The sequence below is a fragment of the Electrophorus electricus genome, chromosome 19, assembly GCF_041902795.1.
Source record: "Electrophorus electricus isolate QZ-2024a chromosome 19, ASM4190279v1, whole genome shotgun sequence".
NCBI lineage: Eukaryota > Metazoa > Chordata > Actinopteri > Gymnotiformes > Gymnotidae > Electrophorus > Electrophorus electricus.
Genome location: NC_137515.1, coordinates 1076690 through 1103044, shown reverse-complemented (window position 1 = coordinate 1103044; position 26355 = coordinate 1076690). Strand labels below are relative to the sequence as shown.

The following is a 26355-nucleotide window of genomic DNA, read 5'->3' as shown; positions in this document are numbered from 1 at the left end:
TTTGCCTTTTACCTGTGGACCAAACAAGTCTGATATGGCCACATGATCGCTTGATTTAGGCCAGCAGCAGGTGCCGGAAGGTCTAGAACCAGCTCTACTCTGCTCTTGATCTTTGCTATCTAATGTACTAACTGATGCACACTGGCCCAAAAAAACAACTGAGCAGCCAGTTGCTCTTATAAAAATACTGATTCCAAAATGGTTCATCAAATATAAATGTAGATGCTCTATAATCAAAACCATGAATTCTGTACTCCGCCCTAATTTCAAGTCCAATGTGCTGATGTACATAGACAAAACACTGTGTATGTGCAGTTACTTACTAAGTGCCCTATTTTCATAACCATAATGGAGTCATTTTTAAATTAATATGGATGTTGGAGTATGTGTTTAATATTTTAATAAGTAGCATTCAATTCAGTTACCATTACCACAAAACATGCATCTTACTTTTATCATCTAGGAGGCAACAAGTGAATAAAACGCTAGAATGCATATATGATTTGTTTATTGCCTTAGATTCTCAGTGTAATTATAAAAAGAAATTATTTGGTTTTAGCAAGAGCTACAGTACAGTCAGAAACCATATAAAAGAAATATTGAATTTAGGAGAAATGCAAAGCACCTTTATGGGAAGTTCTTATTTGTTTGTTCTGTTGGTAGAGCTGTCCCTGGGGGATGAATGTTGCTTGCCACAGACTACCCTATCAAGAGTCCCAATCATTTTTAATGGTAGTATGGGCAACTGGTGGAATATGGTACTTTGTATTCACTAGTCATATCCCTATGGCTGTAATCCCACTTGAGATCATTTCCACATAACACCTGAGCTTTGTTTCCCATGCAGATGCTTTCAGATACATTATTTGCATGCGAGCCAAAGAAAATACAGGTCCCTGGGGATTCAGTGACTAAAGGGAGGCAGAACAAAACAGTGCTGGGATGTAAAGTTCTCAGAGTTAAACTTCTGAAGAGTGTCTGCTTCAGTGCTGTGCTCATGGCAAACGCCTCGTGCTGCACTTTTGACTCGCCCATCTTTGAGAAGGTCCTGCCCCCCATCCTTTTCTTGGAATTTGTTTTTGGCCTCTCTGGGAACGTTCTTGCCCTCTGGATGTTCGCCTTCCACATGGACAGCTGGAGGCCCAGTTCCATCTATCTGGCACACTTGGCTGTGGCCGACTCACTGGTCCTGTTCTGCTTGCCATTCAGGGCAGACTACTACAGCCGGGGCATGAACTGGATCCTCGGCGACGCCTTTTGCCGCATTCTGCTCTTCCTGCTGTCGGCCAACAGGACTGCGAGCATCTTCTTCCTCACAGCGGTGGCTGTGGACCGCTACCTGAAGATAGTCCATTCGCTGAACCGCATCAACCGTATGGGTCTGAGCTATGCCCTGTGGGTGTCCTGTGGATTGTGGGTGATCATCATTGCCATGACGGTCTACCTGCTGCCCTCGCCGCACTTCTTTAGCTTCAACAATCGCACGCAATGTGAGAGCTTCAACATTTGCCTGCGGAACTACCCTCACGCCAACTGGCACAACGCCTTCTACGTCATACAATTCTTTGTGCCGGCCATAATTGTTGTTTTCTGCACAGTGTGTATCACAAAGCAGCTGAAGAACAAGACAATCGACACCCAAGGTAAGGTGAAGAGGGCCGTCCAGTTCATTTTCATTGTTGCAGGGGTCTTCATCGTCTGCTTCTTTCCCAGCACTGCCTCTCGGATCACCATTTGGATCCTGCAGGCCTGGTACCAGGACTGTGAACACTTTCATGAAGTAAACCTGGCGTTTTATATATCGGTCTGCCTCACCTATTTCAACAGCGTCCTCAACCCACTGGTTTACTACTTCTCCACTCCTGCCTTTCGTGGAACTTTACAGAAACTAATTATGAAACTGAGATGGAAAAAAACTGAAAACAACAATGACAATCAGACGATAACATGTGACACCAGTTAAAGTAGTGCTAAAAGCACGAAGCTGTGGAGGACACTGCTGATACATCTTACTGGATCAGTGCGTTATCATCATTTGCTGTCTCTTGGAAGCTTATTAATTTTAGTGAAGTGTTATACCAGGTTTAAACTGTAGGGATAATTATTTATTTAGAGTAAAATATTTCTCAAATTTCATTATTCTTGACCGTACAAGAAGGGTTTCTTGTAACGACAAAATATGATTTAAGTATCATCTAAACATAAAGATATATAAATACAATCCTGTAAAACATTACCATGATATAAAACATTATATCAGACCATTTCATTTTCACGATCTTAGATATGGTATACGCTATTTATATCCGGAGTCAGGCTGTAACGTAGTTTTACAATTGTGGATTGTAACTTTTTAGCATTCATTAAAGAAACGACTGCTTCAGTCAGAAGTAATATTTGTTCTGTTGTGGGGAAGGGGGTCTATAAAAGCACTAATGTGCTACTAGTAGGTGCAGTTTTTGCATATGACTTCATACATTGATCCAGGATCAATACTGGACGCCTACAGGAAATCATGAAATGTTTTCACTGATCATTTCACTGTCTTCATGTGTATAAAAAATAAAACATACGTGTATAAAATATATTTGTATGTGTATAAAACGTATAGAATGTGTCATTTTATTTTTTGATTATGTTCCTTTTTGTTATACAGTATATCCAGTTCATTAACAAATTAAGGCAGGCCTATGTTGCAGAAATGAAAGTCCCAATTGATACAAAAAACAGACCAACTAATAAAAGTAAAATCACCGACATAAGTTAGCAACTACTCCGTTCCGCGTTTTGTCAATTATAAATATATTAAAGAAAGTCACTAAACCGTAAAATTCGTGAACAAAAGAACCCTTTAACCGCAGCTGCTCGCGACTCACTTTTTTTTTTTTGGCGCACGCGCCGTCCTCGCCGAGCGCGCGTTAGTGTGTTTGCATTGTGAGCGTGAAACACACACGAGCCGCGAGGATGTCCGGCAGGTCGGTGCGCGCGGAGACCCGGAGCAGAGCGAAAGATGACATCAAGCGGGTCATGGCCGCGATCGAGAAAGTGCGAAAATGGTAAGAGGGCCGGGAGAGCGTGCGTTCGCGTGCGCAGTCCAGCACACGGACCGGCTCGCGGGGGGGAGATGGAACGAGCGAGGACGACGGGAAAGCAGAGAAAGAATGCTCGCGTGGAATTGAAATATCGGATGAACCGAACACAAGCCCAGGTGCTCGCGACACACTGGCAAGCCCCGTGGCGATGCGCACCGTGATCTAACCGTTTCGGCGTAGCGGAGATGTGGGCTGAGCCCAGAAGCCATTTCGCTGTAGTCACATGAAGCCATTTCTCTCCCTGCGGTTTGGCGCACTGGGGAAGAGCCGAGCGTGCAGGTCTGAGCGTGCAGGGTCCGAGCCGTGACCCAAACGATACACTCGCGCTCACCTCGCAACTTTGAAACGACGGCGCTCGGTAGTTTTAGAGCGAGCGCAGGTTTAAATTTAGCGCTTAGAAACTCCTTATTTCACACAGTCACTGGGCGCGGTGGGGGCTGGGGACAGGGAAGTGTGTGTGTGTGTGTGTGTACGCAGCCCGACCCAAAATGGAGATAATTATTCACAACAAAACAGCTAAAAGACTTGAACAGTGCGGTGTAAGAACTAAGGGACTGATGTACGGTATTCCTGAATTTCACATCAGTTGTTAAGCGAATAAATTGCAGTATTATTTAGTAGCGTGTAACATAGAGCATAACTGTTCACGGTGTAAAGACCAAAAACCTGAAATGCAACCACATAATTAATTACAGGGATAAAGAAGGACTAATATTTCTTTCATAAATTAGTCGTGTGAAGGATGTCCTTCTTAGAAATCGGTGCATATGTGTCTGTCGTTGGACACTGCTTGCCACAACGCCATTAGTCCTACAGTGACCTTTTGAAGATTAGAGCAATAAACTGTTGATGGACTGTTACTACATTCCTGATTAATGCTTTCCAGGGAGAAAAAATGGGTGACTGTTGGAGACTCATCGCTGCGGATTTTCAAGTGGGTACCAGTGACTGAACCAAGGTCAGACGATGTGAGTCCTGCGGATAAACGCCTGTGTACCTGGTTTGTTTGTTTGCTTACATGGATGTTCGAGATTTGGATGTTCTATCTTTCCTGTAGAAAAATAAGAAGAAGAAAAGCAGAGGTGAGAAGTTTGGCTTGGAGGTCACCACACCAGAGAGCAGCTCCTCTCCGGGAATGACAGACATAAATGGTGAGGTACTAACGCGCGTGGCTGCTTAACTGTGGTCATCTAGTCTCAATCTAAATCTTGACCACTTTCAAAATTGTCACGATTGCTCTTACTTGATAGCCTATTAATTCTCACTGTGTAAGCTTTACATACACGCATGCACACGTTTCTTCTTGAACTGAACAGATGAGAACAGCAATCAGAGCTCCACCACTGACGGCTCTCCAGTGAAGCAGGATAACGGCTGCAGTAAGAGTCCTGCTCCACACACCACTGTCCCTCAGAGCAATAGGGATGAAAATACAACAGATTGGACGCCGTCACCAGACAAAGGTATCGCAATTCCACATCCCCAGATCGCGAGCTTGTTTATATATATATATATATATATATATATATATATATATATATATATATATATATATATATATATATATATATATATAATACTTGTGCCACCTGTGGATGATGCTTTGACTTGTGAGTATTTCACATAATTTTGCTTTAATGCACAAAATCAATAGTACACTTTTTATTAGCTGGATCTCATTATATTGGTCTCAACAGCTGCTAAAGGTTTCAGCTTACGTATGTCTTACATATTTCTTACAAACTACATAGCAGTTTGGATATCCAACCCTGATCTAATGCAACTTGATATAATACTTGCTTCTTTGATAGAGATAAGGCTAACAGGATCAAGTACGTTATGTGGGCTTTGCATGGAAACCTGAACAAGGACGGCGCTAGGTACAGGGTCGGCGGCGGGGGCTTGGAGCTGATGCTCATCCATTCATTTTTACAGGTCAGAGCAACTCCACCTCCTCAGAGACCTCAGCACCAGAAAAAGAGGCACCATCAGAAACTTCCAGGGAAACTCAGGTAGATCACAGCTATAAAGTGCGTCTCCTGAGCAGCAGGTTGTACCAGGCAAGTGGTAGCTTAGTGATTCAGGTACTTGAACCAGCAAGCTTCTGATTACAAGTCAAGTCCCATCACTGCCAAGTTGCCACTGTTGGGGCCCCTGAGCAAGTCTCAATTGCTCAAGTTGTACTCAGTCATAATTGTAAGTCACTTTGAATAAAAAGCATCAGCTAAATGTAAATGTTGCTGTAGCCCTTAGCCATGGAGTATTCGTGAATGTTTGTTTCTTTTTTTTTTCTTTTTTCAAAAGCTTTGCTTAGTGTCGCAAACACACAGATTGCTAGGTAGTCTCAAAGTACTGTTGTGTTATAATGCTACTACTCCTCGTTTCATTAGGAAATGGAAGAGGACGCCCCTCCCATTAAGAAAACCAAGTTGGAGTCTTCCTCTCAGGACTGTGAGAAGAGCTGAAGCTGTCTTTCCCTTAAGGTGGGAAGCCAGTGTTCCCATTTCAGCCGTCATAGTGGAATGCTCACACTCGCCATGTTGCCAAGGGAACCTTTGCTCTTTCACCCTCCTTCCTCCTGCTAGTCAACTTTTAGGAAAAGGATGTTGCAGCATTCATTGTGCCTGCGTACAGAAGGCCTTGCGCGGAAGGCCGACCTCCTCCTGTGGGATGCTGGTGTCTGCCATCTTGGCTCCAGCTTCCAACGCCAGCATCTCCCATGAAGCAGTGTGGCTGATCCAAAACATCAGTGCCCTGCCTAGAGTTGCCACGCTAACATGCGGTTTTGCTGGCATAGTCATCTACATTTTGAGTAAATGATCTCTTTTGGTTGGGGTTTTGGTTTATTGACATGCTTGACAGTTTTTGGAACGACTGATGAGGGCGATTCCTGTCTAGCGGAGAAGTGTAGCACATTCCTACTGAAGACTGGATGCTTGTAAATGTGAGAGGTTTTTTTTTTTTTTTTTTTTTTTTTAAACCTCTCTCATGAACTACATTTAAAGTAACTTTTCAGTAATTAGCTGACACTAGAACTTACGGCTGTGGTTTTCTCAGTAACCAAAATGCAACATAGCTGCCGATGTCATCTAAGGGCAGTTCTGTGACTGCTGTTGTCTTTGTCTCCGTTACTATTGAAGACCTCTACTGAGGCACCAGTTACTGTGGAACCGAATGGAAAATTGTGAAGTCCTAATTACAATGTATGTAAATTACTACTCTTGTATTGCAGGGTTTTTGAAGGGATCTCTAGGGGGCAAAGCCTTATAATATACCTCATTTCCAGACCAACAGTGCTGGACTTTTGGCAATATGGATGGAAAACGGATCAATTATGTTCACCAACAAGCATAATTTGGAAGTTATTTTCATTTTTGACAGTGCATATTCTTGTTGCAGTTAACCTTTAACCTCACTGAAAGCAGATAAATACATTTGGGGGGAAAATTGGGACCAGGTTTTTTAATCTGATTTTTATCTTGTACACATACACAGGTATGCATTTATTTATTCTGCCATTAGAGTTTAATCATACTCGACTATTTCAATTAAAGACCTCAGACTGGATATTGGAACTATCTTGTTCACATCTTAGTGTTGGCTTATGGCCCAGTTACATATAGCACAGAATGTCCTATAGCTTCCTTTTGGGCGTTTATTAGCATGGGTTTGAAAATTGTGTTCATTAGAAGGTCGGATATGCCATTAGTTAATCAAGTCATTAGTTTGATCAAAAACCAGTCATGTAAGCAAACAGCCATTGGTCAGAATTTATATGCATTTTTTTGTCACTAGATGCATTTGGACTATTCTGGCAAAGGAATTGTTAGTCACTAGTTAGATAGCTATAGATATAATTTAAAAACTATAAATATTGCAGTATGTACTGAGACAATAGAGGTTAAATATTGGGTGTTTTCTGCAAAGAATTTGAAGGATGCCTGTTTAAAAAAAAAAAAGGTCAGAAGAAACTAAAAAAATCAAGACACCAAAACTGTTCAGTGTTATACTGAGTTAGTATGTATGTATTTCTTGAGCAGGGCCATCATAAGACTCACAACGTCAGAAGGAAAGTTTACCATATTTGGCTGTTATTACAAGTACTTCTTTCATTGCAATCAAAGCAAAAATGTTAATATACATAGGATCTCTTTAAACAAAGCAAAAATACCCACATTGTATCTTTGCATAATTTCTGACAGAAAACAAACAAAAAAAGTCATTTTGCAGTTTTACAACTTGTTCTGTAAATGTTGTCATTAATATAAATATTGCAATTATACAGAGATATACAATATGATCCAAACTTGTGCTTTGATTAATTTAGTGGACATGACATAAGACATTATTGTGACCATTTTTTTTCTGACAATTATTAAATATAAAAGAATAACTTAAGATGTCAACTCAGAGGAACAGTTAAACGTGCTGAATACATAACAAGGAATGCATTTAAAGTGAGCAGTGCAATAAGTTCCTATTGGTCAGCTTAGAGTTGGAGGGTGGAGCAACATTGGAGTGACAGCTTCCCTGTGTCTGTGGGCTTTGTCTGTTTGGATTCTCTACTACATGTAACCACTTACTTTCCACTTCATCAACACCCAGGCGATCAAGTCACGTAGGACTGGAAAATCACAACCTTTACACAACACAAAACAGGATTAACATCACACAGAAAAAAGAGCGCTTTCCTTCAGGGCAGTTCCAAAAGGCAGCACTGCGTAGCCTTCAATAGAGGAATGTACAGAAGTGTGTACAAATGTACAGTGTACAAAAAATTGGGGCTGACCTTGTTAAAAGCATTTTGTGCCTGGTTTTCAAATGGGTTGAGGCTGGAGGTTGGGAGAGGAGTGGGGGCGGGGCCGAGGTGTCTAGAAGGTTTGGTCGTCATTGCAGGAGTCCGTCCAGTGGCCGAAGGCCTCACAGATGTCACAGTAGGGCCGCTTGCCCCCGCGGCTGCCGTGGTGCGTGCTGTGTGGCGGAGAGTCGGGCGACTGTGTCTGGGTGGGACAGTCTTCTGTGTCGTGCAGGTCGAAACAGTCGCAGATGTCGCAGAAGACGCGAGGCGGGGCTTTCTTTTTCTTTTTGACTTCAACGGATCTGAATAATGGAAGGCAAAGATGCGCAGTGAGTGAAGACGGAGAGGTTCAACCAGCGGCCCACATGACACACGACCTGAGCTGAACATGTGGACAGGTGAGTAGTAGTGAAGGGAGCTCACCCATCCTCGTCGTTGCCGTTGAACTCAGCCAAGGCCATCTTCTTCAGCTTCACCTTCAGTTCTTCATTCTTCCTTTGAAGATCCACAATGACCGAATTGAGGAAGTTGATCTGGCACATGGGAGAAACAGCTGAGCACTCGTAGCGCAGCTTCAAAGAGGCAAAACACTACAGTGCACAAGCCGAACCAAACGCATGTGTGTTTGCATGTCTGTTTGTTTACCTGCCCCTCAGCAAACTCTTTCTCTTCCCTAAGCTGGTTTATGTCCACGTCACCTGCGTAAAGACACATTATGCGCGGACAAGCACGTTAGACAGCGCAACAGATGCCAAGGGAGCCAAAGTGAGTGAGGCCTCAGCCCAAGAACCTACCTGAGGTCTCCGGTTGGCTGTAGGGCGAGCCGTGTGGCTGGCCGCCACCCAGTTCCAGCTCCAGGCTGTGCACCCTGTTCTGCAACTGTAGTTTGTCCCTCTCCAGCGTTTCCACGGCAGCCTGCAGTGTTTTGGCCATGGCATTCTTGCCCCGCAGCACGGCGATCTGGAGGACGCAGAGCACTTGCGTCAAACCCAGCGAGCCGGGACACTCGCATAAGACCCAGCACCGAGTTTTAGTTGAAAAAACTCACAACTCACCTCATTTCTTAGTGCCTCCAACTCTTTGTCCCTCTCTGATATTAATGCATTGGGCTTTTCTCTGTAAGAACAGACTGCTTCTTAGCATTAAGCGAATAAACATGGTAGCAGATTTAAAGTAAAACGATACAAGTACATGAAACTGGCACATAATTAACCTCCCCAGTGAACGGTACAGAATAAAAACTCTGCAGAAACATGACAAAGATAAGAGCTAGAAGACAGCCAGAGTATTTGCTATATTTAGGACAAAATAAATCTACATTTTAAAAAAATGCCACAGTAACTTTGACTAGGAAAATCTGCAAACAAAACTAGTCCTACAGAGTGAAACTTCCTGTGGGCTCCGGAATACCATGTGAAACCTGCTGCTGCCTCAGGCTTATTTTTAGCCTCCCTCTGAGAAATACAGCAGAGTGCTTTTAGCTTCTCTGCCACAGGCGCTCATTTCTGATGAGCCTTAACAAACCCCGTCTCTCCCGCCCTGCCCCGTATGAGACTTAATGAGCAGTTTAACATCTGTGTTATTGAAAACAATACATTAATACCTCTGTTAAGTATCTCGGCAGAAATAACAATCTTACTCTGTCCCTGCCTTACACACAACACTAAAAGCCTGTACCAGATGTTGGTTTCTTGAAGTAACACCAATTCCATAGTGTTGCAGTGGCAGCTGGGTTGCGTGGGGGACACCACGCTGCTTCTTACCTCTCCTTCACCTCCAGCTGGCTGCTGAGTGTGTGATGCTCACCCTCAAGCTGGAAAAAGAGCAAAATCCAGCTCAGCATTTCCAAACGCCATATCTAGCCTCACCAGCACCTTTATTATGAACCCTGCGCTGTAGCGCCACTCCCTGGCCGCTGTTTTACCTACACCTGTCTCATAGGTTCTAACTGTGCAGTTACAGACTGTGGGCGGGCACAGTTCATCTGCCATCCTTCACTTGCATTAATCACTGGTCATCACTGATGCAGCCAATAGCAGTCCAGTGATGCTGCTGGTCACAAACTAGCCAATGATGAAGGGTTAGAGGATGTCAGACTCAAACTGAGCCCGGAAACAGATGGCCATGGCTCAAGCTGAACAGCTACAAGGTGTTTCTAAGCTTCGGATGAAGAGTCTGGGTGTGAAACAACACTTGTGGTGGTGAGCACACACACCGTCTCCCGCGCCAGCTTCCCGTTGTCCTCCTGGAGCGCCGCCAGCCTCTGTGGCCTCTGACCCGCCGATAGCTTCAGCTCTTCACTGCAGAGGGAGAAGAGAGAATGGAAGTGAACGTGACAGCACGGCGGCAGGAGAGAAGATGGCAGCCGTGCCGCCGCGCCACGTGCTGCTCCAGCTGGCGGTGGGGGCGTAGGAGGTCGCTGCTGAGATGGCAATCGGAGTGTCTGATTCCATTCACACTGCTGTCGTGTGTGAGGATGCACGTTTGGGTTTTCCAAAATTGTACAAAAGTGGCGTTTTATTTTTAGCACGCATGTCGAGTGACGCTGGGTTAAATCCAACTGAGCAATCTTAAAAATGATTGGATGTCGTCATGGTTGGGATAAAACTGCAGCCAATCATTGCCAAGCTTACATTACAACAAAAGGAAGTGGGTTTTAAATGCTTAATTGAGTACAAATCAAACAACAGGAACCAGAAGCACAGAAGCAGCGGTTGTTTACCACATTCATAACAGGCTACTTCAGTCTGAACACAAGAGGTTATGGAGCAAATACAGCTGGACAAACTGCCATAAACAGCGTCACTACCCATAAACATCAGCAGAGAGACCAGAGAACATCTGGCTGCTCCTCAGGGGGCGGGAGGGACGCTCCAGAGAGCATGAACAGAGCTAGCGCTACTCACAGGCCAGGCAGCAGCTGTGGGAGCAGGAGACATATGCTCTCGATACACTTCCGGGGTCGTGAGCTGGGACATGACTCATAGCCCATTAACGGCGCGTTACGTTCCCTGTCCCATGCAGTGACCTGATGTGCAGGCTGGGGGTACTGCCAGTCACTGCGGAGCTACTCACATTTCCTTACACAGCCTCCCGATGCGCCGGCTCTCAGCGCTGAGCTGCTCCTTGGTGAAGCAGAGCTCGTCTTGACACCTGGAGTTCTGCTGCTTCAGGCCTTCAAGCTGGAAGGGGGGGGTGACAAAACAACAAAAAAGTGGGGCGGGGGTGGGATTACAGAAAGAGACAGAGAAGCACAGGATGTCAAACAAACAATTGGAATCAATGTTCAAAATAGTTAAACAAAATTGTTTGTTGATTAACAAACTAGTACTTATTGTTTATTGCACTTATTGTCTAAGACAGAGTTTATGTATTTCACACTTCTAGGCATCAGCACTGATCCCTGTATTTCAACAGTATTCTAGTTTATTGGTATATTGGACTCTAACCTACTGTACTGTATTAGGATGTATTCTATGAGGAAATGACAAAGCACTTTTTAAAGTCTGGATAAGAGCATCTGCCAAATGTCATAAATGTAAATGTAAAAATAACAAAGTTTAAAATTAGCTGAGAGTACTGTATATGTAGGAAGAGCATTGAGTATGGGCAGCTGAGAAAAGTGAGGACAGCCGTAAAGCTCTGTCATGGATATTTACAACACACGCTGCATCTGCAAAGCTCCCAGCATCATGGGTGATCCCACACACCTCTCACACAAGTTCTTCACTCTCTACCGTCTGGGAGAAGTACTGAATCATTCAGGCCCTTACAGCTAGACTGTGCAAACGTTTCTTCCCCCACACCATCAGACTCCTCAACTCCCAGAGACTGAAGCAAATACTGCGTTCCATTAAACAACATTGTTTTCTTAAATTAATGTTACCTGAGTGCCTGCTATATGCTACATCTGTTAGAATATCACAATATGGTACATGCTTTGTGTATCCACCCTCTCTGTGTCATGCACTGGTCAGTGTCGCCCTGCACGTTATCTGTACTTCACATGTTCTCCTTTAGTGTGGCACCATGACCCTGGAGGGTCATCTTGTTTCACTGTATATATCTGAAATGACAATAAAGCTTGACATGACCTAGACAGGTTTGGCTGCTTTCCTTTGCCCCTGTGGCTCATAGTTTGCTTCAGTTTAACCAGGGACAGACTTAGTAAACTAAGTCCTCATGACACTGCAGATCACATACAGTGACAACAGCTTAAGTCAATAATCAATTTAACTTGCCCCGGACAAGGTCAGCATTGTTTTAAACAATGGTCTGTCATTCTGCTGCATAGTAAAATAATTATAAAGCAATAATTTTATATTTTCAACAGAAATTACATTTCCTTCTCACCCAGTATCACAATGTTTGTTTACAAAGAAGAAAAACACAGGTGTTTGCAAGTAACAAATCGGGCTTCCTACTAGCTAGCCCCACACACACACACACACACACACACACACACACACACACACACACACACACACACAAACAAACACACACACACACACACCCCTCTCCAATTTATCTGTTTATAGCCCCACATTTTAAACAGCTACAAAAGAATCAACATAACTGGATCTAATGGAAGATGCACATAAAGAAAAGTGCGCAAAGCACATAAGTGCGTAAAAAGAAAACCAGTTCATACGGAGCATGAGCACGGTCCATATCATTGCTCTTTGGGAGCCATTTATCCCCAGCACATCCTGTTCAGAGATGTAGCGCGCGTAAGGTCGACTGGGCAGCGAGTCCAAGAGTGCAGTACCTGGTAGTGAGAGGCGTACAGGCTTCCTGAGTAGCTCTGGGCCAGGGCCGCCACATCCATGCATGTGTAGCCTGATATCCTCTCCATGCAAATGCACCAGCCGGATCAATAATACATTGCCACAACCCCCTGCCGAGTGAGTGTGTGTGCACACGAGAGAGAGAGAGAGAGAGAGAGATACAGCGTGCAAGCGGGAGAGGGCGTGCGAGAGCAGCTCCGTGAGCGTGCGAGGCTTCCCGAGCTAATGCTGTCCCGAGCACTCACGCCCACTCTGACGCACTTCGTGAGGCAGCTTCATTATGTAAGTGATGCCAAGCTCCTCCTACTCCCCCCCTCCCTCTCTCTCTGTGTGTGTCTGCCTCCCTCTCCACCCACTCTCCTCCACCTTCTGCTCTCCTACATCTCCATCACACTACCTCCACCAATCGGATCCTTCCTTCCGCTCTCTGCCCTCACATCCACGGCCCTGGGTATCCTTCCCCTGCCCCTACATCTGCGCCTGGTCCCTCTGCCTGGTGGCCAGCCTCCATATTTATCTTAGCTCCACTCAGAAAGTGTAGGTCCTGATTCATAAAATGAATCAGGCATTTAAACACAACGTCCTCTCCTAGTTGCAGTGTAAGACACTATGACGTTGGGAGTTCTACAAAAAGAAAAAGGCCGTTTAAATACGGCACATTTATTTTTAAATCCAAACAAATGAGGAATTTCAAACCGAGGGCAAAAAATTGGGTCCGCACAAGATGGCCGCCTTCACACAGAGAAGGGCTCATAGCTTTTAACCCAGCTGACATTCAGCCCGGCCAGGTGGAGAGAGGTAGCCACCCTGCGGTTCCTCACAATAATGTAGACAGAGAGAGAGAGAGACAGAACAAGAGTAAGAGAGAGTGAACATGAAAAGCCAGAACATATTGGCTGTCCAAAGTTCAGAACCACACAGGAACCCAAATACTGCTGCCTTAGCCTGCACACGACTATCTTAGCCTGAACACTTGGGCCTTCTCAGCCATGTCATACCACCAGTCACATGCCACGCTGCCAGATGCTCTCATCCAAACTCCACACACACGGTTATTAGGATTTCATTACTAAGGTCACTAAAAATACCCCTACTACATCTCCAACAAGGCCTGCTGACCTCTGGACAGCCCTGTAATGTGAGTGCACTAAACTCTAATCTAAAGACCCATGGTATCTGTACTCAGGCTGCTGTGATCACACACCCGGCACACTCAGTGGTGCCTCAGCACAGAATGCACAGACATACAGACACACTGCTTCAGACATACGGTAACAGCCAAACCCCAAAGGCTAAACATGAAGCAGGGCCATTTGAGCAGACTTATGTACTTTTCATAGATGTCAAAACGTGCTTTGCATAGATCTGGAAAGGCATCTGAAGGCAATTTCCAGACATGCGCAGGTCAGGCGAGAGGAGCGTGACTATGCTATTACGCCATTTGCAAAACAGTTACGTCGGTGTGGTTCGGTTAACATAAACAAGAAGAGGAAGATGAAGAGAAAAAACCCCAAAGCTCACTGGACTGCAAGCTCACCCCAGTGCATAAGATGAGCTTAAAGGCTGAAGTCAGCCATGTGTTCCGTTGTTTTTTCAGGTCCTGGTTCCGTTCTGTTTCGTTTCTCCACCCTTGATTGCTTTCATCTGACTCTCGATGGCCCTTGTTTAGTGTTGTATTTACGTTCTGTGTTTCTGTTGTCTTGTACTGGTCGTTGCCTCTTGCTACCAGTCCTCCTGTTTCCTGTTCTCTTATGTATTGCTCCTAGCAATCTGTCTGTCTGTATCCTGTATTCTGTTTCCTGTTTGCCTCATGTTTAGTCAGTAAGTTTTGTGTCCATCTGTATATTTCTAGCAAATTTCCATTGCCTGTTTCTTGTTAGCGCTGTATCTTGTTCTGTGCTTCCTGTCGCCGTGTTTCTCGTATCCCGTTCCTGTTACCCTGTTCCTGGCCTCTGTGTTCGGTTTAGCTACTGTTTCTGATTGCCAAGGTAATACGAACCTGGACTGCTCTAATGAACCTTAATAAGGTCTGGCTCTTAACAAAAGTCTCATCTCAGCGTCTGTGTCCTGGCTCTGCTCAGCTATCGTCACACCCTTACCGCGGCGATCCCTCATGGGACAACTGGAACAACTGCCTGTATGCTGCTGGTCTAGCAGTCCAGCAGTTTCAGATTTATGGTTTAAAAAAAGAAACAAGTAACAGTGCGAAAGTATTACAACATGTATTTTTGCATTAATGTGTCATTATTTGAAAATATAACAAAATTGGATTTTAAAGTGCTTGCAATTTATGGCAACAGCATTAACTTTGCTTTGCATAAATGAAAGCCAAAGTGCATAAAGATTAAAATACTTTCTCTATGAGGACTAGATAAAAGAGTGATGAATATATGAACAACAGAGAACTCCATTAACAGGTCAGTCTGACCAAACTCTGAAACCGAGCCTTAGCCCCAGCTTGCCATCCGCCACCACACATCGTTTAGAGGCCATCAAATGAAAAACCATAAACACAAGCCAACGCTTCCTCACCTCCTGCCGCAGTTTTTCATTTATCTGTTTTAGCTGGTCCAGTTCCTCAGCCGACTGTGTGCTCTGTAGGAATAAGACAGTGAGGTAAAGACTCTGACAGATAAAAAGACATTGCTTTTCATCTCCAATTACACAATATCTGAGTTATTCTTCCAAAATAAATTATACTCAGTAAATACTGCGTTACTCTAATTGGAGACGAACCTGCTTGATTAGTGAATTCATCATCCTGGTGTGTGGCTGTCAAACCCAACTGGATATTAAACTGTCCTATGATCTCTCACAGCCTCACATTTGGACAGTCAACACCAAAACTATCTAACAATGAGCAGCTTAGGAAAATGAAGTGCATGCAAATTAAAAGACTCCATCTTCAGAGAAGATAGCGGAACATTCAAAGCCAAGGTGAGTGGTTTGCAAGACGCTGCGGGTTACTGCTCATGTCCTGCCCTGCTGGAGGGTAAGAACAAGCAGCAGGGTGGCGCAGAGCAATCTGGAGAGGGCCGCTCTTAACAAAGGCAACATGAGGATGTTTGACTGCTCTACAGGGGGACAGAGTGACAAAGCTTTAATGCAGAGCAGCCTCTCATCTTGTGCAGAGAGCAGGATGCAAACAAGCAACAGTGCTGTGAGAATATCGAGATACCCATAGAACCAACGCAGCCAGAGCCCTCAAACCAAATGCACATCAGCAGCACTTTCACTGAAACGTCCCTGATGATATATGACAAACTGTCTCCATCCTACGGTGGGTTTCCACAGTGCCCGCTCACCTGGGTTTGCTCCTTGAACCTCTGCAGTTGTGCCACGTGCTGCTCCAGCTTGGCACTCCTCTCCCGTGCTGCGCTCAGCTCCCGCTCCGCTCCTCCCAGCCTCTCCTTCAGCTCCTCACTGATCCTGCGCTCCTTGCTGTGCTGGGAGGATGCCTCCTCCTCCAGCCGCTCCTTCTCGGTGCGCAGCTGCTCCAGCCGCTCTCTCTCTACCCACCTGCTCCTCTCCATCTCTGCGGGTGGAGGAGGGGAGGGTATGCGCTGGGGAGCACGCTCAGCACTCTTACACTCAGGCCACCTTTTCAAAGTGTAGGCAAGAGATGGATATGGTATGTGGGCTCCTGATGCAGCATGGAGCTGCCGCTAGGATTCCTGGGAGGGTGTATGCAAAACTACATGGCTGCGTTTCTCTGCTTCTCTATGCATACTATAAAGATGGATGCAAAAGCTTGGGGGTGTTTTGACATGTGGGGTGAGCCACGATTCCTTCCTGTACCTTGAATGGACAGCGTTGTCTTGTCACATTCTTCAGACGCTGCAGCAAGTTTCCGCTTCTACAGTGACAACGAAACACAAACGGGTATAAGCTACCGGGCATGCAGAGACAATTTGGTAGCTGGACATTTTTCATAAAGTCCTTTTATGAGTGAGTCATTCATAATAGTCATGAACATATGTGCCTCAATTTAATATATATAATATATATAATAGATATATCACCCTTGGCAACAAATATAAAGTCATTTATCCATATGGAGGAGAAATGTATCACTGTGCGGAGATCAGCATGGTAAAAGCAGTTTATTTTTTTTAATGTAATTAAAGATGATAAATAAAGATGATAAACTAAACAAAGATGATAAATAATCACAAGATTGGTGAAATATGTCTGTTCTGGAGACTCCCACTCTGAATGGACTCCAATCCACCTTTTTTTCCAGTCTGGCTTTTGCCGTCTGTTCCCACTGCAGGCTCTCACCTGTCCCCTCGTCCAATCCCCTAATCTGTCTTGCTATTTATATAGTCAGAATCCTTGTTTTTGGTGGTTCTGACACTGGATGCCCCTGTGCTGTACCTGCCAGGCTTGTGACCCGTGCCTACAACAACTGTGATGCTTGGATTCAGGAAGCCTTCAGGCATTCACTAGAACAAAAAACATTTTAGTACCAAGTCACCCAGCTGCTGCTGAAGGGAGGCGTTCTCCTGGTCAGAGGAGCTGAGTCTCTGCTGGAGGAGCAGAACCTCCTTCTGTCTGGTTTCCAGCTCACTGCTCAGCTCTCGAACCTGCGAGGACAGTTTGGACACCTACGTGAGCAGGACGGTCACAACGGTCTCCAATGCAGCAAGGAAGTACGCTGAATATAATTTAAAGCTACGGAATAAATCATACCGACTAGATTCTTCAGGCCACTGGTACAGTGTGAAAATGAAGTTAACCTATAGAATGAACAGTGCATGTGCATGTGTGCACGCGCGTGTGCGCGGGCAGTTGAAAAGCTCTGACCTTCCTGTCTTGCAGCGGCGGCGAGGCTGATCCAGCTTCCGCTCGCTGTGATCGCAGGTGCAGTTGCAGCTCGGCCACCTCCTTCTCCAGCTCCATGATGCGTGACCTCTCAGACACCGTGGCCACCTACAACGCGACATTGCCCGCTACCGTTAGCCACCCAGCACCATCACACACGCTGCTCGTGGTATCAACACACAGGCTGCATTGTTCCTCGTAACACAGAGAGATGCCGGTTCTGGCGGCAGACTGCACTACGGATCAGGGAAGCATTTAGGAAACACTGACTGGCCGTTCATAAACTCAATTGGGATACACTGTGCCAACTGGGATGTGTATGCATCATTTCTGTTGCTGAATACTTTTTAACATTCCTGCAATCCCATGAAGCAGTTTTGGAAAGGAGAACTTCACACCTACCTCGCTCCATCATGCAAAAACAAACAAAAAACAAAAACAAACAAACAAACAACCCCGGACGAGACACTGACACAAGTCCCGAGAGGCAGTTGATGCACGCTCACTCGTCGAGACGCCTGCCTTTTTTTCTTTTTTTTGACAGTGAGACTGAATTACCCTAGTATCCTCTAACTCCCTCTGGAGTTTATCAGCTTTGGTCTTTTCAAAGAGAAGGCTCTGTTCGAGCTCCTTAATGTGGGCATGCTCCAGTTTGGTCTGCGTCTGTTAGTAGAGAGAGAGAGAGAAAGAGAACAGCAGCAGTGCTGCGGTCACACGCGAGCCCAAAGCCCAGTGCCGGGAGCCCCATGCAAGCCTTGACATCATCGTCTTCTGTGGACGAGGACAAAGAGCGCTATGTGAGTGGAGACGGGAGACAGGAGGAAGAGGCTGGAGCAGGCATGCGGAGAGGACACGAGCGTCTAGGAGGAGAAAAAGACAGACAAGGGACGCAAGCAGGGCAGAAAGGTCTAGATGGAAAGGGAAGCCAAAGAAACAAAAACATGAACGAATGAATAAATAAATGAATTAACAAATGAAAGAATGAATAAACAAATGAAGGAATTAATGAATGAATGAATAAATGAACAATTGATCAAACCAATGAATGAATGAATAAATGAACTAACAAATGAAGGAATAAATAAATGAAGGAATGAATAAATGAATGAATGAATGAATAAATGAATAAACGATCAAGCTGAAGAAGGGGAGCATCAAAACTACATATTTCACTAAAGGAAGATGTTAATTTACTATACAACAGAACAAAATAATTTTTGCATTGCTGAGCATAAGAAGCAGAAGCAGATTTCTGTCTTTTATTGAACCTTTACAGTGCTTGTTTTAAAACGCCAATTTAAATTTTACATTTCGTGCAGGTGTTTCGTGTAAGCATCTGGATATGCTGATTAGTGTGTTAATGTTGCTTGTGTTAATTGTGCACACTTGTCTGCTTCTATTTGCAAAAATAAGGTTTTTGATAGCAATGGGCTTCACTGTATAAATAAATCATAAACAAAGATTAAATATAAATAAATAAATATGAATATTAGTATTTCCTTGAAGTGAACCATAAAATAATAGTACATAGTAATAGTGCATAGAATATTTGAATATACACACGTACACTGTAATATAAACATTACAATGATCCTATGAAGAAGCCCTGATAACTAGTTGCACCTTGTCATAGCAGGGTCTACTGTAACCTACTAGCAATAAGCAAAATTTAAAAACACATTTTATTAAACGCTGATATACTGTTGCATAATCATTTTATGAGGTAGTTTTAAAGCTACTTTTGCAATCAATGGAATTATTTATAACTGAGCTGTCATGTGAACAGTAAACATCAAAATCAAACAAATGTCACTCAATGTTACTATTACTGAATTCTTGATGACAAACTGTAAACAACAGATAAAGTGTTTACTTTAACACTGAGAAGTAGAACTACGTCTTGCTAGCAAGTGAATGGACTGCAGAGTTCTCGGTTTACCTCAAGGTCACCTTTGGTGATGCAGGCTTCCTCTACACGGAACTGAAGGTCTTCTACCCTCCTGTGTAAAACAGTGTAAAATACTGGCTCTTGACATTAAAACACACACAGCGGTGTTCTGAACATGGAATATAATGGCATTTCTTCGATGACACGGATCATCAGATCCACTGGAGAAACATTACCTTTTTTCCTCTTCCAGCTGATTGAGCAGCTCCACTTTATCCCTGTCTGCAGACTCCACGAGCCTGCGCAGCTGGTCCATTTTAGCCTCCATCTCAAGGGCATACTTGGAACACAAGCAAACACACACCTCTACAAAAAGGTACATGCAACTTCACAAAACACAGGAGCCCTTGTATCTAATGCATTGCATAAACGAGAGCGCCAGACTCAAGATGATGGAGCAGCTCACCTGCTCCTGACCTTGTCTGAGCAGGGCGAGTTCCTGCTGCACCTCCCCGGCATGGCTGGTGGCCCTGGCCACCTCCGTCCTCTCCAGGTCGCGCTCGGCCAGGAGCTGCTCGATGTGCTGCTGCTTCTCCTTCAGTGCCTCCTGCAGGGCTGTTGTCCCCGAGATCTTCCGTGCATAGCGGGATGACGTCTCCGTTAGCTGGGCAGTGGAGACAAAGAGCAATGGAGCAAGAGTTGGTGGAAATGGTGCTCTTCTCAATGTTTTTACAGCTGTGATGTGTGTGTGTGTGTGTGTGTGTGCGCGCACGCGTGTGTGAGTGTGTGAGACAGGGTTGGGCTCAACTAACATTGCCCAAATGCTCTTACATATTTAGTTTTTCAAACAGCTACTTCATTAGTTTATTGCGTGAATGGATTTTCTCTCCTGGAGCAATCCTGAAGTAATCTACCGGACCTGAATATGTCAGACGGGAGTGTTATGTGGCGGCATTTACCAGGCCTGCACGGCTGGGTTTGCCTCCCACGGAGGAGGTGAGGGAGCTCAGGGAGCTGACAGAGGAGGCGCTGGGGCTGTGCTGCAGGGTGGACCTGCGGCGTGAGCTCTTGGCTTTGGTGGTGGAGGGGAAGCCGATCCGGGTCACTTTGTGTGTGGGAGCAAAGAGGCCGTACTTCGGCAGACACTGGAAATACCTGGCAGATATGACCAACACTGGAATGTAGGCGAGGGTACATGGAAGGTGGAGAACGCACGTGCGTGACTGCCTGGCGCTTGGCCACAGTGTTGTACCTGGCGCCTGCCACTGCTCCGTCGTTCTTGCCGAGCGGTTCGTCCAGCTCCACCCCACACCACTCTCCCTTGGCAAAGTCAGTCTCACCCAGGAAGCGTACAACACCTGCCTTAGTTCCTCCGACCTGTGAGCACAAGTGCAGCATGTCTGGCAGAGGTCCCAAAATTTAAACGGCTTAAATTTTTGCACAAGCGAATTAGCAGCTTGGGGAACTGGCTGTGCACAATGCTACTTGCCCTCTGCCCCACGCCCCAGCCCCAACAAGACAGTCCTGAATTGGCTAGCATCACTCTATACGAACAGGGAGAGCGGTGGCTTCCTGCCTATCCGGCCACAGATGGCAGTGGCATCGCTATAAACCTCAGGTCTCTGAATGCATCTCTGCACAGAAACAGTAACTTGGCTGTTCGAGGTACCCAGAAGCCAGCACCAGAGTTGCGGATATTTACTGTTTTTTAATGCTGACAAAAATGGAATGAGAGCCAGTGCTGTGCCTACTGCCAGACCACTGCTTGTCTCATTGTCACTCTATCATTCAACAAAAAGAAGTCCTTTGTCACCCACACAAAGATGGTTTATGCTCCCTGAAGTTTGAAAATGTCACAGTGAATCACAAGCGAGGGGGTAGGGACCAGCACAAATATAGCAGTGCAGGTTAGCTTGCTGACACCAGTGAGAATTAACATTTTACAGAAAGGGGGGGGGGGGGTGATTCTTTGAGATTCTTCCCTTGCTGTTTCTTTTTCTAAATACAGTCTATCATACACCACGGCACTTTTTAATGCTGCACTGTCTGGTTCCAGCCACATAGCATAGGTCCTTAAACATCAAACATTCAAGAAGATCTTTTGAAAGTGTAGTTAAGTCATGCTGATATGTTTCTTGAAAATGCAGTAAGCATATATATAAAATATTGTTTTATTAATTACTACATATTTATTGATTTACATATCAGACATCAAAGGTCATTACCAGCACACGGTCACCCAGTTTCATCTCACGTTTTCCTTTCTTCGCTGAGTCTGTCTCTGACAGGTTGGAGACAGAACCACTGGCCACTGTGGCTAGGTTTGTGGAGGTCTTGGTAGCAGCAACGGCCTGGCTGTCATCAATGGCACTAGCTGTAGGGGCAGCCGCAGCTGTAGGGGCAGTGGAGGATGCTTGGCTGGCGGACTTCTGTGGGCCATTGATCTCCTGCTCCGGGACCAGAGTGCGGGACAGTTTGGAGGGCCGGGTAAAAATGCCCCGCAGGTCCTCACACTGAAAGTAGCGAATACCCGCCACAGCCCCATCGTTCTTGCCAATGGGCTCGTCCAAAACGATGCCTGCCCACTGCCCTGGTGCGAACTGGGTGTTGCCAATGAACTGGATGTAGCCGGGCTTATTTCCGTTCACCCACACACGATCACCCACAGAAAACTCTGCGGTTGAGTCACTAACCACCGCGGCGCCTGCACCAGGGGAAATCACAGGTTTGGGGTTAGCTGCAAATATACATAACAAAAACACAAGTTTTGACTCAGCATGTTTCATTTCACTTGCTAAGGCAGTAAATTAACTCCTCTGTATACAGGCTTACCTGAGGGAGGGGAGGTCTTGGTTGGTACACCTGCAGGCTTACCTGAGGGAGGGGAGGTCTTGGTTGGTACACCTGCAGGCTTACCTGAGGGAGGGGAGGTCTTGGTTGGTACACCTGCAGGCTTACCAATCTTAGTAGGTGGCTTGAGGCCACTTGGCTTTCCTGTGCTCATGGTTCCCTGCTTTGTGCATGTAAATGTACTCGCAGTGAAAAGGAGGACGTTAACCCTTAGCCAGCATTGGAATATATTTTTCCTGAAGCAAAAACAGTGGGGGTCAGGATAAATAATACATAAGAAGGTAATATGTAATCATGTGTTGTGTAGTTAAAACAAGAAAGGTTGGACCTTCTGCATTTCTGTGTAATTAACCGCTAGCATTCTTACTGTCTAAGCTGCTAACCTTCACCACTTTGTATATTACATCCTTAATAACGATGTATTAATATCATAAGTATCCTGCATTAGTAAGAAATAACTTGTGCATGAGAACCTGTTTTACGATTTACTTTTATTCTAACACAATGACCTTACAAATAGTTTGTACAAATAAGGCATAATTCAAATGGTTCATTTTTAGCTATATAATATGCATTACATTCCACAGTACCAACTGTCCAGCGATATTATCATGTAGAACAATACTATTAGGGACACCTTAAAATAACCGTACTCTAGAAAAAATGTATGCAAAGCTTATCAAGCAAACAACTTATTACCGTACAAAGGCGTGCTTTTTAAGTTCCTTGTTGACAATTCGATACGAATGGTTAATAATGAACTACATTCGTTAGTTTCCTTTAAACAAATATTGTAGCTATATGGTCAACATGACACGAATTGCTTATGAACTATATTCCAAGAACGTTAGCTAACGCTAACGCTAGGCTAGCTAATTTTGTTTTGACAGATAAGCCAACACGTCGACAGTAGCTTCGCTGTACCTGAAAACTACAGCTAGCTATATTTCCTTTCTGTTACACTAACCTACGTTACTTTTATTTGGCCAAAGCACACATAATGTAGTTATCCTTAGTTAACGTTTCCATTTTGACCTCGAGTTCGGGAGCCCGTTAACTTACTGTTAAAGATAAATCAGAACTGGACAACGCCTTTTTGCGCAGCCAACTTCAGCGGCTATGCTAACATTCGATTGTAGCAAGCCATGCAACCAACGGAGCACCTCAAACATTGGCTAGCTAGGCTAACCTGAGGTAAACTATCTCAAAACCACTAATCGAATTAAGTGTTGTGGGCGGTTTTTTTTTTCAAATTAGTTAAGCTAATATAACTAAATTAACTGTATTACCAATGCACTGAGACTGAAAATAAGCCCTCTTATGTCTTACCTTTAATGTGATAATGTGAACAACCCAGGAGTGACGGAATGTGACCGTTTACATCTCCGCTGTTTTACACTCGGACAGGCCAGCTATCTTAGCTACAAAGCTCCATCCCTTTCACGACCAATGAACTGGCTAATGTGCCTACATACATATGGCGCACTGAGTTAAATTAGCCACGCTGAACAGATTTTAAATCAAACCGCAATAAATGGACGGCTTAAAAAATACTCAACGGTTGCGTAGTTATAAAGTGCTATCTGATTAAACCAATAGCCCGCTAGCTAGCATCATTACGCCTGATGCGCAGCGTTGCTATGACAACCGGCGAGAAGAAAGTTGGGTCTTCTGAACTTGGCTCTCTTACCTAAATAAATATCCAACATTAAAACAAAGCTATATCAAACAAAACTATTTCAAAAGTGGTTTTGAACAGGTCACAAATCTCTGAATGCGGCATTTACATGAATGGAGGGCGTTTGTCAGAGGACAAAGAAATAAGCTTTGTCCACAGGGGGGCACATATGTGGTGGTTAAAAGAACGAGGTGTTTTCACGTCCAAGACACAAGACCAATGTGTTTATTAAGAGCCGTTAGTAGTAAGCTACTAAAATAAAAACACAATAATATAGATCTAGACTAAAAGACAACACTATATCACATCGATTTTCATTTTAAAATATGTAATATCTTTCACTTTTAAAGGTTTTAGTTTAATACCTTTAAAAACCTATTACCAGATAGCAAAGCAACGCCGAATCGCTGTTGTCCAGTTCAACGCAGAACTGTTGAACCAGCGTTGAGTTCTGTAAATTCAACACTGAGGTACGTTGAATCAGAATTGACAAACTCGACGGATAATCAACTCTGGTTCAACTTTTATCTAAACATTGTATGTTTTAGTAAAATCAAATGCTGCTTCTTATACAACAGGACGTCGAAAGAAATTATTCTACTTATTATTAATTAAATATTACATAATAGCAACAACAACAGTAAAAGCCTATTAATAATATAGCAAATACCATACTGCTATTGCTATTCTACTACTACTACTACTACTACTACTACTACTACTACTAATAATAATAATAATAATAATATAAAACAGTCAAATAATTTAATGCAAGTACAGTTATTTTAATGGTGGAAAACATTTACCATATGCAGTAAGAAAATGGAAATGTTATTAGTTTATTCTATCTGCACTTTCTGAAATTTGTTTTTTTTCATTGCTCAATCAAATATAAGAATTATTACCTAATGTTTATGTTCTTCTTGGCACTTGTCCTTCTCTCTTCAGCGTCTACATCAGCAAGTTTGACTATGTCAGCAAATCCTGTTTGAGTGCTTCCAGGGCTTTTTTTCTGGAGAACGGCTGGAACAAAAACAAAGTGAATCTAGATAAGCATGAATCATTAGTCTTAAATCAGTAAAACCTTTCCTGATGTGGACAAAATAGATATGCATGAAAAGAGGTCAATTACCTCTACAATTTACAAAAACATGTCGATATTTGAAAGCACCAATATAAAATGATGCACAAGGATATGAAAAATAGTTGTCCATATGTTTGAATGTGTTATAAATGACAAATATAACACCATCTGTTCAGTATGTTTTTAACCACAGCTATCTCATCACCAATCTGTACACAGCTGTCAGCTCAGTAGTAAAGATGCTGTCATTCAGAATGGCTTTTTTATCTGTTCAGCTGTACTGAACTGCAGAAGTATAGGCCCATCACAGAACTTATTATGCATAGTTACTGTATTTGCTGGCACTGGCATAACTGCTTTTTGTATTTTAGAGAGTCTTTTCACTATTTATTGAAGCTCTTGATGTGATCTTTGCACAGACATCTTAATTTTGCCCATGCAGTTTTCAGAGAGAAAGCTGAAATGTTATCCAAGGACCAACATTGTAGTATTCATCGTCTAGATGGAGTAGTTGGTGAACATTTAACACAATCTCTCCCTTTCCATACAATTCACCAGCATGTCTAACACAGTGTGTCAGGCCTTTTCATTAACAGTTTACTAGATCTTAAGGCTACAGTTTGAGAATGAAGCCTGTTAACCAGCTTCTTGCCCTTGTTACGACTCTGTCTAGGCTGGGAAGTCATAACAGGGTTTGAGTAGCAGCGCTAATAATGGGTAATGGAATGCATACCAGACAATAAAGTTGACAGCAAAGGTCAAGTGTATTTACAAGTTTTGGTGTTCAAAGACAAGACTGGTGCAATAGCGTCAGGAATGACCCAGGCCAACACAACAAACAAAGAGACAATTGACTAAGCGAACAAAAAGAAACAGACAATGACTACACTGACTATACTGGTATAAACAGAGATAAACCTACACCCAAACAAAATGGCAAACACTCCCTACCACCAGTGTGTAACTACTATATTCAGGACAATGTATACAACATACAAGAAACATATATTACCCAGCAACCAAACCAATAAGGGACAAAGCAATCCATAAATAAAGGGGCGAATCCAAAGTCATACACACAAAGCCAAGCAAACACAAGATCAAAATGCAGCAACACCAATCTCTTCTCCAAAGAGCCCTAAGCCAAGCCCTTCACTTCCTCTTCCTTTTACATGGTCCTCTGCTCACTGAAAAAGCTGGTATGGATCAGGATGGGGGATAGTCAGAGGCAAAACCTGGAGAGTCGGAGGCAAAACCTTGAACTACTGTGAGTCTTGCCATACATGCCAACTGTTTGCGAAAACAAACCAGGTTATTCCCCCTGCACCTTTGGTTCCAATTCCTGTAGTGGGTG

At 44.0% G+C, this 26355-nt stretch overlaps 3 protein-coding genes across 8 annotated transcripts; 2 read left to right on the top strand and 1 right to left on the bottom strand.

Moving 5' to 3' along the window:
- Positions 1–909: 909 nt before the first annotated feature.
- On the top strand, positions 910–2512 carry LOC113584533 (hydroxycarboxylic acid receptor 2-like). The gene has a single exon (XM_027021506.3). It carries the CDS (start codon positions 998–1000, stop codon positions 1961–1963), a length of 966 nt encoding a protein of 321 aa, XP_026877307.3. The 5' UTR covers positions 910–997; the 3' UTR covers positions 1964–2512.
- Positions 2513–2908: 396 nt separating this feature from the next.
- Positions 2909–6659, top strand: LOC113583751 (B-cell CLL/lymphoma 7 protein family member A-like). 2 transcript variants are annotated; one of them, XM_027020260.3, is made up of 6 exons: positions 2909–3056; positions 3979–4060; positions 4150–4243; positions 4409–4555; positions 5028–5104; positions 5483–6659. In XM_027020260.3, the coding sequence occupies exons 1-6, from the start codon at positions 2965–2967 to the stop codon at positions 5555–5557; spliced, it is 567 nt and encodes a 188-aa protein (XP_026876061.1). In that variant the 5' UTR covers positions 2909–2964; the 3' UTR covers positions 5558–6659. The 2 variants fall into 2 exon arrangements, with proteins under 2 accessions (XP_026876061.1, XP_026876051.1); XM_027020250.3 differs by having other exon boundaries at positions 5028–5152.
- Positions 6660–7089: 430 nt separating this feature from the next.
- On the bottom strand, positions 7090–25156 carry clip1b (CAP-GLY domain containing linker protein 1b). Of its 5 annotated transcripts, none has more exons than XR_014118621.1 (22): positions 22222–22475; positions 21615–22093; positions 20642–20766; positions 20349–20544; positions 19856–20053; positions 19626–19729; positions 19441–19501; positions 18060–18164; positions 17484–17609; positions 17147–17263; positions 16476–16533; positions 15983–16212; positions 15210–15272; positions 10966–11072; positions 10106–10190; positions 9654–9703; positions 8946–9006; positions 8685–8850; positions 8536–8588; positions 8314–8423; positions 7882–8192; positions 7090–7731 (listed from the first exon to the last, which is right to left on the bottom strand). XR_014118621.1 is itself a non-coding variant. In XM_035535412.2 (22 exons), exons 2-22 carry the CDS (start codon positions 22391–22393, stop codon positions 7964–7966), a joined length of 2895 nt encoding a protein of 964 aa, XP_035391305.2. In that variant the 5' UTR covers positions 22394–22475; positions 23569–24027; the 3' UTR covers positions 7090–7963. The 5 variants fall into 5 exon arrangements, 3 of the variants coding, with proteins under 3 accessions (XP_035391305.2, XP_081558345.1, XP_081558344.1); XM_035535412.2 differs by adding an exon at positions 23569–24027 and having other exon boundaries at positions 7090–8192; XM_081702219.1 differs by adding an exon at positions 23302–23468 and having other exon boundaries at positions 7090–8192.
- Positions 25157–26355: the final 1199 nt, after the last annotated feature.